The following is a 12,126-nucleotide window of genomic DNA, read 5'->3' as shown; positions in this document are numbered from 1 at the left end:
GCAACCCCCCCACTCTGTTACCTCTTGCCATAAAATTCCTCCATCTGACTGCACAGACCTCACCATCCTTCTGGCAGTAGCTAGTGAAAATTAGCAGCCTAATCTGGAATTAGTTCACAACTGAAGGTTTCTAATACAGTATTAATGAAGATCTAGATCTATGTTTTTAAACTGAATTTTCTCCCATCATTTTAGACTCAGTTGAAAAATTCATGGCTCATCATTTTAAGTATGCACAGTTGCTGTTTCAAACATTTTTAAAGTGGTCTTTGGACCAGTCAGAACACAAGCTTAAAGTTAAACCACACAGAAACACCAAGAGAAAAAGTTGTTACCTTTATTTCAAAAATACCAGTAATACTGACAAATTTAAAAAGCAATTCACACTCATACAAAAGTACTCATGTGTTCTCCAAAACCACTGTATATTAAACGTCAGCATTTTAATCACGTTTTGATTTACTAAAAATAGATGGTTTTTAGCCTAGTTATTTAAGCAACTGCAAAAATCAGTAAGACCAGCGTTGGGCATGTAATACAGTAGGACTGTTTGGCAGTCTAGAACAACATTCCCACACCTTGTCCTATCTCCTTCCTGGTTCATTTGTGAAAAAGAGGACAAGAAGCTACTCGACACTTTGCGTAGGTAGATCTCTAAAAAACTCTGAGGACTCCAGTCCCCTTTTTTCCATAGGAAGACCATTGCACTTTGGAGCTCACAAAATAATGCTGAACAAACGTCCTGTAGCATTTTAAGGCTAAACTAGTTGAGAAAATTGACTGCTATCTTTCAGATTATCAGTGTGGACAGAGAGGTTTAGTTCTGATTAAAAAGGGAATCTAAATAACAAGGCATTTTTGAAACCACACACAGTAAAGGCTCAGACAATAGCAGTGCTCACTTTCACTTCTAGCTTAACTGGAACAGCCTGAGTCTGTTCACTCCACCTGCACAAATAGCAGCATCAAGATTTTCTAAAATTATTCTTGTAGGGAAAGCAAATGTCATCAAGTCCCACTTCTTTTCGCGCTCCAACTCCCGCAGTATTTGCCTTAACACAAGATCTATATATCTATAGTTTGCTATATTGCCACAAGTTCATAGAATGTCCCGTACTGTCTAAAGCCAAAATACCATGAGCAGGCAGCACTTTCCGCACAACCCTGTCTTTTCAACTGCCAAGCATTCACTGCCGAGTGGCAGCAACGATATTCCAAACACGGAAATAGCTGAAACTAAAGGAGTTATGGCACAATGGGCATCTTAACTTATAGCTACTGTTGGTCCTGAGGCTTCGTATCTTCCTCTGCCACACTGCAGCTGCAGAACATTCCAACGTCGACAGGCAGCCGGAGACATCAGGTCATATAGCGAGTAATAGCTCTCAGAGCATAAAGTAGTTCGGCTTGCATCCGAGCTTCTACCAGAAGCAAATTTACATGGACCTTCAGGAAAGAGAAGTCAGGCTTTAGTGGTGTGCTCACAATGACGTGCTGCAGCAACAGGAAGCCTGCAGGGCTGTGGTTTTCGTGTCAGTGCTCGCAGCAGCAGCAGCAGCAGCAGCAGGGGAGCACTGCCTGTGTGAGCCACCCAGACCATCAGTTCTCCCCATGTAGCTCCCTGGGGACAGAGCAAGTGACATCGCACAGCAGGGGGACACACGTGCACCTGAGCAGGGCCGTGCTCCCAGGAAGAGGCAGTCACCCTTTAGTAGACCAGCTGGTTTAGCTGGGAAAAAACAGACAAGCTCTCAAGCACACAAGCCCTTCTTCAGCAGCAGCAGAATCTGCACTGCTTGTTCAAATTTAGCTTAGTGAGGTTAATTGATTAAAGGCAAAAGGGCAGCTGGTACCTGCGGAGCAGAGCGGGGTGTTAGCAAAGGCAGAGCTGATAAGGTCGTTTTCCCCTGCGGAAACACACAGGTAGTTATCACCTGAACAATGTGGAGCGGTTCGCCAAGGTGAGGCACAAGAAAAACTCTAAAGTGCCACAAAACTGCTGTCTTTACTGAGACACAGGTGTTCAGTAGCTACCGGAGTGTTCCCCTGCTCTTCTCCTCAATGTCTTTAATGTTTTTCTTTGAGGATGAGATCAGAAACTGCGTGGGGGAGGGCGAGAAAAGTATTTTCTCACTGACAGCAGGTGGCTTTGAGTTTGCTCCAGCATGTGAGGGCTGTGTGTGGTTTCATTTGCATGATTTCCCTGAGGATGGTTGGTGACTGCGTTCAGTGACACGTACACACACGATCATTTGGATTTTGATGGCTACGGAGACGCAAAGTTTTGGGCTTTAAAGAAGGATTTGTGTTCTTGAAAAGCTTGTCTATCAGTTAGTCTAACCAAAACACAGGTAGTGTTTTACTTGAACATTATTAAATCACTGTAGTTATGACCCTGTTTTAGGGGGTTTAGCAAGAACTGGAGCCTTTGATGATTTGAACACTAATGATTCAGGCATCTTTATGTTTCAGCACTGATTTTAAGTGAGGAATATTTTTCCAAATCAAAACTGGAGAATGTACACTTGATGGAGCAAATATCTGAGAGTTAACAGCAAGAAATATGACTGAGGGGTGCAATTCAGACTATAACCCAGTAGCAGAGCTTCAGGCTTTACCATAAAGGAACTGCTTTGGGGCCACCCATGGTTAAAGGACCAGGGGACTGCACAGACCCTGGGCAAGCCTGCAGCTGCTCTGAGTCTGAGGCCAGGGGAGGGATGGATCTCACATCACTTCCCTGCCTCTCTGGGATACAAGCAGTACCAACTGCAGTTGAGGTGAAGCTGTAGGATTAACGTGTCTAACCCCCCCATACTGCTCAGAGCTTGCACAGTCCATGTCAGCTGTTAGCTAGCAAACATGCAGTAGGAAATGGGAAAGTATTTCAGCCTGGGAATACTACGCTTCCTAATGAATTTAATGAGTGTGAGCAGAATTCCAGTAACACCAGCTAGAGCTTAAGTGCTAGGTGGGTAGCTGTGGCTGTCAGGGTGGCACCCATCAGGGGCCCGTGTCTTGTCCCTCAGCATGCACGCAAACTGTACCTTCTCAGAGTGTTCAAACTGCCTCCAGAAGCTATCATACATTCTTTTTGTGGTCTTTTCAGGAGTGCAAACCACAGTCTTGATGTAAACTTTAAAGCTGCGGTCCAACAACTGATTAATTTCACCATAGTCATAATCATCGTATCTGTTCGGAATTGAAAGAAAAACACTTTCATTTTCAAGAAGCAGTTATTTCACTTGCATTGTTTCTAAGTTCCTATGGCAAAATAAGTTACTGAGTCATTTGTACCTTCCCCATAAACACAAATATGTTTAAAAAATACACACGTTTGCTTAAATAACAGCTCTGCTTCCATCTGAGAAAGAAAAACTAACGCATTTAGAACAAAAAGAGTAAAACTGACCTTATTCCAAACATACAATGAATATAGTTCCAAATAGCTCGTCTTAGCATTGAGGTATCCACATCTTTGTGCATGGCCATTGTGTTGTAAGTCAGATTATAAGCAATATGAAACTTCTCATCAAGTAGCTGTCCCACATCTGGATAAAGACGATTAACCAAGGAATAGCCATGGTCTTCCCAGGAATAATCCTTAGAATAAGTAAAAAATGCAGAATGGAGAATGTCAGAAATGAACTTGTGAAGACCCAATGCTTTAATGTAATTGATCTCAGAGCAGATAATCCACTGGGAGGTGGGGGTTGTTCATTTGCTGGCTTTAGGCCTCATCCACAGGGCAGTAAGTGACAGCACAGTGATTTCCCTGTCTGGTATTGGGCACAACAAACAGACTGTGCACTAAGCCTCCCAACAGCAGCCCCTGTCCTTGTTACCTGAACACGAAAGGTGGGCACATGCATTCCGTGTCTGGAGAAGTCTTTGTAACCATAGCTGGTATCCTCAAAGTGACGAGACACATCTCTTGTTGCTGCAGATTCTTCATCTTCTGTTAATATCAAACAGAAATTCACACAATTTTGGTAAGAACAAATTGGAAGTCTCCTAGCAGAACTCTTGCAGAAGAATGGGAGCCTCTGTGCTTTTTAAACAAACACAGAGTTTCACTGGACTACCCGTATGAAGAGTTCTTTGGCACAGCTCGGTGTTACTGCAGCTGTGGTGTTCAGAGGCAACTCCATGAGAAACACTCAGATTCTTTCTAACAGACAAACATCTTTTTCTCCCTTCTTTTGTGCCCCAGTCTTCACCCTGTCCCCTAAGTCTAGGGGACACTTCCCTCCTAACTCAAGGGGTCTATAAAAATGTTAGGGGAAAACCTGTTTTGGAACAGAGAGCTTCTTAAAAAAGAGACTTCTGAGACTTCCAGATGAAGCTGCTGAAGAGTCCATGACAACCTCAAACCTTTAAGAGGTTAGGTATTGTCTCTCAGTCACCTGAAAGCAACATTTCATACACTTAAACAGCAAAGTGTGTTAAGGCCTTTTTTACAGTGTCTTGTGAGATGCTTAAATCTCTTGTGAAACTTTCAAATCTCTGAAAAGAGAGATTGCATTTCCACTGGAGATTTTTATTAAACATAATATTGCTATGGTGTGTTTGAGAGAAGCCACAAATTTTGGCACTACTTTGCTTTTAAAGTGTTCTGGAAGAAAACAACGCATCCCTAATCTTGATCCTTTCAGAGAAATGGTAATGTTTCTGAGACATCTAATAACACTTTTTTTTCCTCCCTTTTGCAGTGGTGAGTATTTCTTCAAATAGTCTGAGAAAGCCTAAATAAAGATATATACACTCTGCATCTGTTCTACCTGAAGAACACACGAACATGCTTTCTCTCTTCTCTCTTTCAAAACGTGTAGCCATCTCCTCCTGGCTGGCCTCCTCTTCGTCTCTGCACTCCTGTAGCTGCTTCATCTTCTCCATAAGAGCTTCAACTTCACAGACCGACTCTGTAGGCTTAAAAAGAAGAGAAACACGTTTCATTTTCACGCAACAAAAACTGACAATGATGGCAGAAATCGTCAAGCCAGAAAATTTAAACGCAACTGATATCCTTCATTTACATATTTAAATATGGACTTTTCAAGGAAAACATTTTTTGAAAGAAACCTGTACTGACCCAATGGTTCAAATTTAGTCATCATCTCTTCTCAGTTACATCTCTGGAATTTTCAGCACGATTTAAAAACAACAGCATTTTGAACAAGTGGTTCGCACACTAAAATTAGTTTCTCTTACTTAATCTAAATTAACAACTGAAAAACAAGGAGCTGTAACAGAAATTCTGATAGAGGAAGTAACCACAATTTACTACCCAACTGTATTTTTCCCCTTCTCTGCTCACAGAGAAGAAACACTGAAGGAAAAAGGAAGAGTGAGTGTAAATGCAGATTTAATGAAGCCTCAAAAGAAAGCTAGTTCAAGATAATCGTATTTCACAGGAGCTGTTTTAACACCACAAGACTATTAATTCAGCATTCGGTCCTGTAAAAATCCATCAGCACAAAGCGTAATAAAGTTATCTTTAATTTATACAGTTCTGCCCCTTTCCTCTCTGCCTTCTGCAGTTTGCTCCTTCAGAGAGAGAGCCAGCAAGCTCCATCAAACAAAATTTAAATGCCATTTAAACCCTCACTGCTGCAGGAAAGTGTCATCGGCAAGGACCCTGCAGTGAAAAAGCCCTCATGGCTGTTCTTAAACCAAAGTGCAGTTCACATCATGCTTTTCACTAAGTGGAGGCAAGTACAGATCAGCATAACTGCTGCAGGCAGGAAATGCTGGTTTAAAGACAGTCAGAAAACTGTGAGTGATCTGTTGAAATGATCTGTTGTGTGATGCATCACGGACACCTCAAGGCAACAAAGTCAGAGGCTGGAATCAAAGGCAGAGCCAACTTTCCACTGCACCCATGAAAAAAGCATTCCTGGCCACTGCTGCTCAGGACACATATCATGAACTAGTTGAGACCTGGAATCATCTCAGTTTGCCTTTATGAGAATGACAGGAGATCCAAAAAATAAGACAACAGAGATTGTATCTCTCTCGCTTTGGTAGCTTCCCCCAGCTTACCACTGTCATTTCAGCTGCTCCTAAATACACTTTTCCAGCAGGTTTAGGTTCATTTGTTCAGGTTCATTTAGGTTCATTTCGTTAGGTTCATTTCGTTCACTCCCAGTGAACAAAAAGAGACAGGCACCCTCCACGTATTAAGTTTACAAAGAAACTACTACTGTAGAAAGAGATTGCTTGTTCAGACAGATACTTACTGGATTATTTCCATTTGGGCTGGCATGGATTTCCTCCACCCCGTGGTAACCATTAGTAATATCACATATGCAGTAGTTACTGACAGAAGGGGGCCTGAAAGTGTGACCCCCTTCACAGTCGATCTCTGGGCTGATCCCACAGCCAAACGTGAAGGAAGCAAGGGAGTGGTAGTGCGTAAGGAGAACAACTGCATGGATCAGCTCTGCCAGGGACCAGCTGTTCTCTTCAGTCTTCAAAAGTTGCTTAAAATATAATGCAAGACAAAAGTCATTCGTAAGACCTTCACCTTAATGCAGCTGATCAACACACTTCTTTACCAGGCAAAATTATTTTTCCAACATCCAATCTTGCTTCCTAACTCTCCGCTGCCATTAGTGTGTGCTCAGTATCCTGTTACCAGGTGACCTGCCAGGGTTAAGCCACAAAGGAGATGACTTCTCTCCCTTCTCTAGTCCTCACCGATTGAATCAGTTTGGGTTTCCCTTTTGTACCGTGTGGTTTGTATTGAGGCCAGACTGACTTCCATTGAAATTTCACACCTCAAATGAAGATGCAACCACAACAGTTGCATGTTTCTTCAAATGGTCTTTGCAGCATCAGAAAACCCTGGCAACTCCTCGCAGATCAACTGTGTAAAAACCTGGCATCAGGGCCACGCTCCCTCCATCTTGTCCCTGGGGCTGGAATGCTCTAGATTTGACAAGAAGCTTCAAACCCCAAACTTCCCCTTCAGGCAGGAAAGTGTGGGAGGTTTGGGGCCTTCTGGCAGAGCACAAGCCCTCCCCCACAGCCCAGCGTCCTGCCTCCCAGCAGGACCTGTCATAGCCTCTCCGCCTGGCAAGGCAGCACCGAGAAAGTCCCAGCACCCACGTCCTCCTCGCTCAGGGCACAGAGAGAGCAGAGGAGGTGCTCCAGTAGCCAGGGCTTGGCCCGGGGCAGGCCTGCCCCTGCCTTGAGAGCTGCTCACAAACTGTACACCACACACACACACTGCAGTACGTGCCCTCGGAGCTGGCTGCTCTGGGTGGCCCTCAGAGGAGCAGCCCCTTGGTGGCTTGTTGGTGCTGAAGTGGCTTCTTTCTACCACCTCTGCTCCCCTGGGCAGCTCTGCCAGCCTGCTCCCTCCAGCCCAGCCTGAAAACTCAGCACTTGAACCAGCAGCAACCCAGACAAAAAAGTGGTGGCTGATGTTCTGCCTAACCTCTGGCAGCATCTCAAACACCCAGGCATTCTAGCTACTGAAAGCACACAACCTGAGGAGGTGCATGACACTCTGAAATGTCAAATTACAAATGTGCTGTAAATTAAATTTTAGTCATTTACGAGCAGTTATGATCACGTTAGTTTTACAAGGGCACAAGTGATACTGTATCAGGCTGTATCACAGTGATGTAGTGCTGAAGTCAAAGTCACTAATAGAGAACATCTTTAACCCACTCTGGCTCTTAAATCCTAAGAATCTGTGATTGCATTACTGTAAAAAAGGGTACATTCACATTACTCCAGGAAAGACCTACCTCAATATGTTCCTTGGTGATAAGCCAGGGTCGGTGAGCCAACATTTTGTTCAGTTCTCCTAAATTTTGCAGTTTTTGAGGTGCATTTTCCAGACCATTCAACCATTTGGGGTCTCCACCGACATGAAGGAAGTCATTCACATGGAGATTAACAAGGTAAGAGCACTGATGTCGTGCTGCAGCCTAGAAAGGAAAACACAATGTGATACAGAAAACAATTACAGAAAGCGCTTTATGACAAGTAACATGGTCATCATTTCCCCAAAATATTCAAGAATAACACTTGCAGTGATCAAAGGCTGAAGTAAAAAAAAAAAATCTGAGATTAACACATCAGCTTGTTTTGATTATTGTTCTCACAACATAAATATCCCTCATTCATACACACTATAACTATAGCTGGCTACAGGTGTAACTTCCCCAAGGGGAAGTACAGGCATGGATTTATTATATGTCCTGAAGCAAGTAATCCATGCTGCATCATACTTGCCAGGGGATAGAAGCTGTCTCTAGGTGAATTTTTATCAGCAAAAGCAGGTTTTAGGGCACATATAGCATGGGAGACTACAGGTAGCTTTTCAGCCAAGACAGACCCATTATCATTTATTCAAACACTAATTCTTTCTGCATTAAATTAAGACGCAGCCCAAAACTTTAATTCAACTTCAGCGAGCAAAGATCATTGAATGGGCAGATAAGGACACCAATAACAAACAGTTGTCTAATTTTTATAACAGATTTTTCCCCCTTTTTCTCACAGTCCTCCCAAAACCATGAATGTTAAGTGCTGATCTTATGAAACCACCTGTGAACCAGACACAAACAAAGCTACTCTGCTTTTCCCCCTTAGCTCCTGATGAAATGCCTTTCCAGCCAGAAGCTGCAAAACACAGTAATAAGTGCTATTAAGCAAGACCAGAGACTGCTGCCAAAGTGGCTGTTTCTGCTCGCTGCATACCATTATCCCGATGTAGTGTCGGTAATGAAGCGGGAGGGGACCATCCATTTGCAGCAGATAGTGCTGAGTTTTTAGAAAGCTTTCAAGATACTGCGGGTGGAAAACCATCACCAAGGTAACGTTGTCCAGTCGGCCCAGCGTGGCAAAAGAATCTGCAAACAGCGTGTGCATCGTGGCGTCTTCGTTTCCCACTTGAATTGTCTGATGGAAAAGAAAGAGCAATGAGCAACACTGTCCAAGTACCACCACTAAAATAGTAAATAAATGTATTACCACAGTGCTCAGAGGCTCCAAGTGAAAGGAATTATGCTATAAATCTATTAATAGCATTAGTGCACATCAGGCACATAACATCCTTTTAATACCTCTCGTTTAGGAGATCACAAGTGGTTATAGCAGCAAAAGAAGACTTTTGGCTTTGGTCTTTCTCTAGTACAACACTGACTTCTCATTTTTAACTGTCTCACCTTCACTTTCTTGAACACCCAAGTTTGATCTAACTTAGTTTATTGTAACTAAAATCTAATTGAATAATCACTTTTACTATGGAAAAAAGAGGGAAAGAGGTAAAAAGCTAGCTAAAATGACGAGAGAGAGAAATAAAAGCAAACAGAAACTTAAGGTTCTAAAATTCCTAGAAAACCACAGGCATAATACTAACTTTTCCTCTGCTCCAAATTCTCTTACCAGACAATTAGGAGAGAAGCACCAGAAATGCTCAGCCACGACACTCTGAAGCTTCTCAGATTCTTCAGAATGGCAGCAGCAGCTCAAGAAAAAGCAATCCCAGAGCAGGGGGGCAGGTACCTTGTGGACCAGTAGGAAATTACATCCGGATATTCACAAGGAAACAGTATTGGGTTTCTCTCATGCTAGATAGCAGTATGGGAGGGGTCATAACTATTCCAAAGCTCCCCAAGGCTCTCACTGTTCTAGAACTGTGGCCAAAGTCTCCCCAGGACTGAATGTGATCACTACTGAAAATGTTTTGCAGCTCAGCAGCTGTCTTGAAAGCAAATGTGCCCTACTACTGAACGGATGTTCCTTAAAAGCATAAAGTTCACTATGTACTTGAAAATACTACCACACCTCCTTCTCAGGGATGAATCTGCTTGGTCCGTGTCCCAGTGGTCTAGGAATTCTTATTCCAAGTTCCTAGAAGAGAAAATTACACCACCTCAGCATTTAGTTATAAACAGCTTTTTAGCTGTGGTTGCAAGACAGAGGAGAGTTCTGCATTCAGTGCTGGGCTTATTTGGGTACTTGTGGTATTTTTACACAGGCACTTTTACTAGTACTGTTTGTACAAATGCAAATCATTTTTTTAAACAAGTGCTTTATAATTAGCTGTGCTTGTTTACAGCCCACCGCCCCACTCCAGCAACAAAAAGTTCAACAACAAAGGCCCAGTCAAGTGAAGAAAATACACACAAATTTATATGCACATGCACACACAAACACACTACAGCCTGGTTCACAGAAAATTCTGCATAAAGCATATTTTGGCAGGGTGTCCAGGACAAGGAGTTCAGAACATGCCGGCTGCTGTGTGGTTATGCCACTGATACAAAACGAGGCTGCTGTGTGTGTGCACATCCGCAGTACGCCAGCACACAACACTCTGTGCATCTGTCAGGAAATGAAACAGCTGTAACCCTAATCAGATTTCTTTTTCCCAACCTCAAAGAGCACTTAAACTGCTGAAAGTACCTGATCTACATTTGCATCTGCTTTCTTTTCAAGACAGGATAAAAAGCTATTCACATTTGGAGGGAAGGAGGGAGGGGATTTCGCTCGATCAGATCAGCAGCAGCCACGTCCTTGCACACACTTCTGTGGACATGTTACCTTGCAGGTAAGGGGGAGGTCAGATACCCCCCTGGAAGTTCATTCCTTGTCCCTCCCTCAGCTAGATGAAGGTTTCTGATGGGCCTACAGCACTGTGGGCCCTTTGTGCAGCCAAGGAGCAAATGCCTAAAAGATTTGGATGCATTTGTGCCCTGCCTGTTACACCATTCCCTTTGGAAGGGTGGGAGCCATAGTTCAAAGGGTGGTCTCTGCGTTTGGAACAGAGCAGCCCTCAGAGAAGGCACAGCAGAGTCCAGGGGGCATGTACCAAAGCAAGATATGGCCTTCCCTCACACATTCACACATGCCCACCTCACCATCGCTGCAGAGGCTCCCTCCGCAATGTGTGCAGCACTGGCTGCAAACCAGCTCTCCTGAGGGGATTACTCCCCAGCAAGCAGCTTGGCTTCCCCAGGAAAGATGGGAGCCCTGCCTCCCAGACCAGCTCCCTGCAGGGCAGCTGATGACATGGCACTCTTACAGATGGAGGGAGGCCTGGGATAAATGCAAAGGCTGGAGCTGAGTGCTGAACACTAGGCTATACATAAACTAATGGTTTGGGCTCCTTATCTGTTCCATCTTTCTCAGTCATCTTTCAGAACACATCCATTGTCCTCCATTCCATAGCCCAAACCATCCATTTTGTGATGATACCAACTCCATCCAGGTTCTCAACTGGATTTCGATGAATAAATACTGTGTACTGAGCCAGTTCAGGCCACACAGAGCAGAGGGGCATCTTCAGCTGGTTTAGGCCTCAAAGCGCAGATGAAGCCCCCAAAACTTCCTGCCAAATGCAGTTTTAAACTTTGCTATGTTTTCCCCACATAGATAAAGGCTGTTATAAACATGAGATACTGGTTGCACTCACTTCTGCACTCTTTCTGTCTTTAGCTGAGGTTTCTATTTGCATGAGTTCACTGTACGAAAGCAATTTTATTAATCAGTTACTCTTTCCCTGAACTTTCCCCTAAGATTAAAAACCAGCTTCAGAGCCAGGAAAAAATCAGTACAGGTCTAAGTGGCAACCATCAAACTCTTCAGACTCTCACAGTCTCCTTAAATCCTAAGTCAGATGCCTTAATTTCTCAAGTCTTATTTGGATGAAGTAAGATCAAAGGGCAGCTCTCTACTAGTAGTCTTTTCACTTTATCTCTGCAATACAGCTTTTTTCTGCTGAGGGTCCCAACATTCCCAAGCAAATTTTCCCTGTCAGCCAAGATAGTGTCACTTGTAGGATGGAATTTATTGCCACCTCTCCTCAAAGCTCTAGCAGAGCTTCTTATTTCAGCTACAACTGCACTAGCAAATTAGAGAAACGTCTTACATCCAAATGACAGCAAGCAAAAAAACCTTGTAAGCATCATTTAAATTAGCAGCCTGTAAGCAGCATTTCATTTAGCCGATGTCTGCAGGTGTCTGCCAAATCAAGCACTCCAAGAAAAATACCTTGAAGTTTAGTTCTTGAACAACTATGTTTCAGTCTTTCCCAGAACAGTAAGAGGAAGAAAAAAACCCCAAAATTTAAGAACCTGAGATGAGCAGGCTGCTAACATATTCTGC

At 43.5% G+C, this 12,126-nt stretch overlaps 1 protein-coding gene across 7 annotated transcripts in view; it reads right to left on the bottom strand.

Annotated features, from left to right (window-relative positions):
* Positions 1–323: 323 nt before the first annotated feature.
* Positions 324–12,126, bottom strand: part of SESN1 (sestrin 1) — a 77,554-nt gene continuing 65,751 nt past the window's right edge. For 6 of the 7 annotated variants that reach the window (XM_050314834.1, XM_050314838.1, XM_050314837.1 and 3 more), the window contains exons 2-10: positions 9,805–9,870; positions 8,716–8,916; positions 7,758–7,940; positions 6,240–6,482; positions 4,782–4,929; positions 3,846–3,958; positions 3,413–3,603; positions 3,048–3,192; positions 324–1,446 (exon numbers count right to left, since the gene is read on the bottom strand). In XM_050314834.1, coding sequence (XP_050170791.1) covers positions 1,360–1,446; positions 3,048–3,192; positions 3,413–3,603; positions 3,846–3,958; positions 4,782–4,929; positions 6,240–6,482; positions 7,758–7,940; positions 8,716–8,916; positions 9,805–9,870 — 1,377 coding nt within the window. In that variant the 3' untranslated portion in view covers positions 324–1,359. Of the gene's footprint in view, positions 1,447–3,047; positions 3,193–3,412; positions 3,604–3,845; positions 3,959–4,781; positions 4,930–6,239; positions 6,483–7,757; positions 7,941–8,715; positions 8,917–9,402; positions 9,424–9,804; positions 9,871–12,126 lie in introns of those variants that run through there. The other variant, XM_050314839.1, reaches the window with a different exon arrangement.

The sequence above is a fragment of the Myiozetetes cayanensis genome, unplaced genomic scaffold (genome assembly GCF_022539395.1).
Source record: "Myiozetetes cayanensis isolate MyiCay16 unplaced genomic scaffold, myiCay2020 scf2-11, whole genome shotgun sequence".
Taxonomy (NCBI): domain Eukaryota; kingdom Metazoa; phylum Chordata; class Aves; order Passeriformes; family Tyrannidae; genus Myiozetetes; species Myiozetetes cayanensis.
Note: the sequence above shows the minus strand (reverse complement) of the source record. Positions and strands in the feature narration are given on the sequence as shown.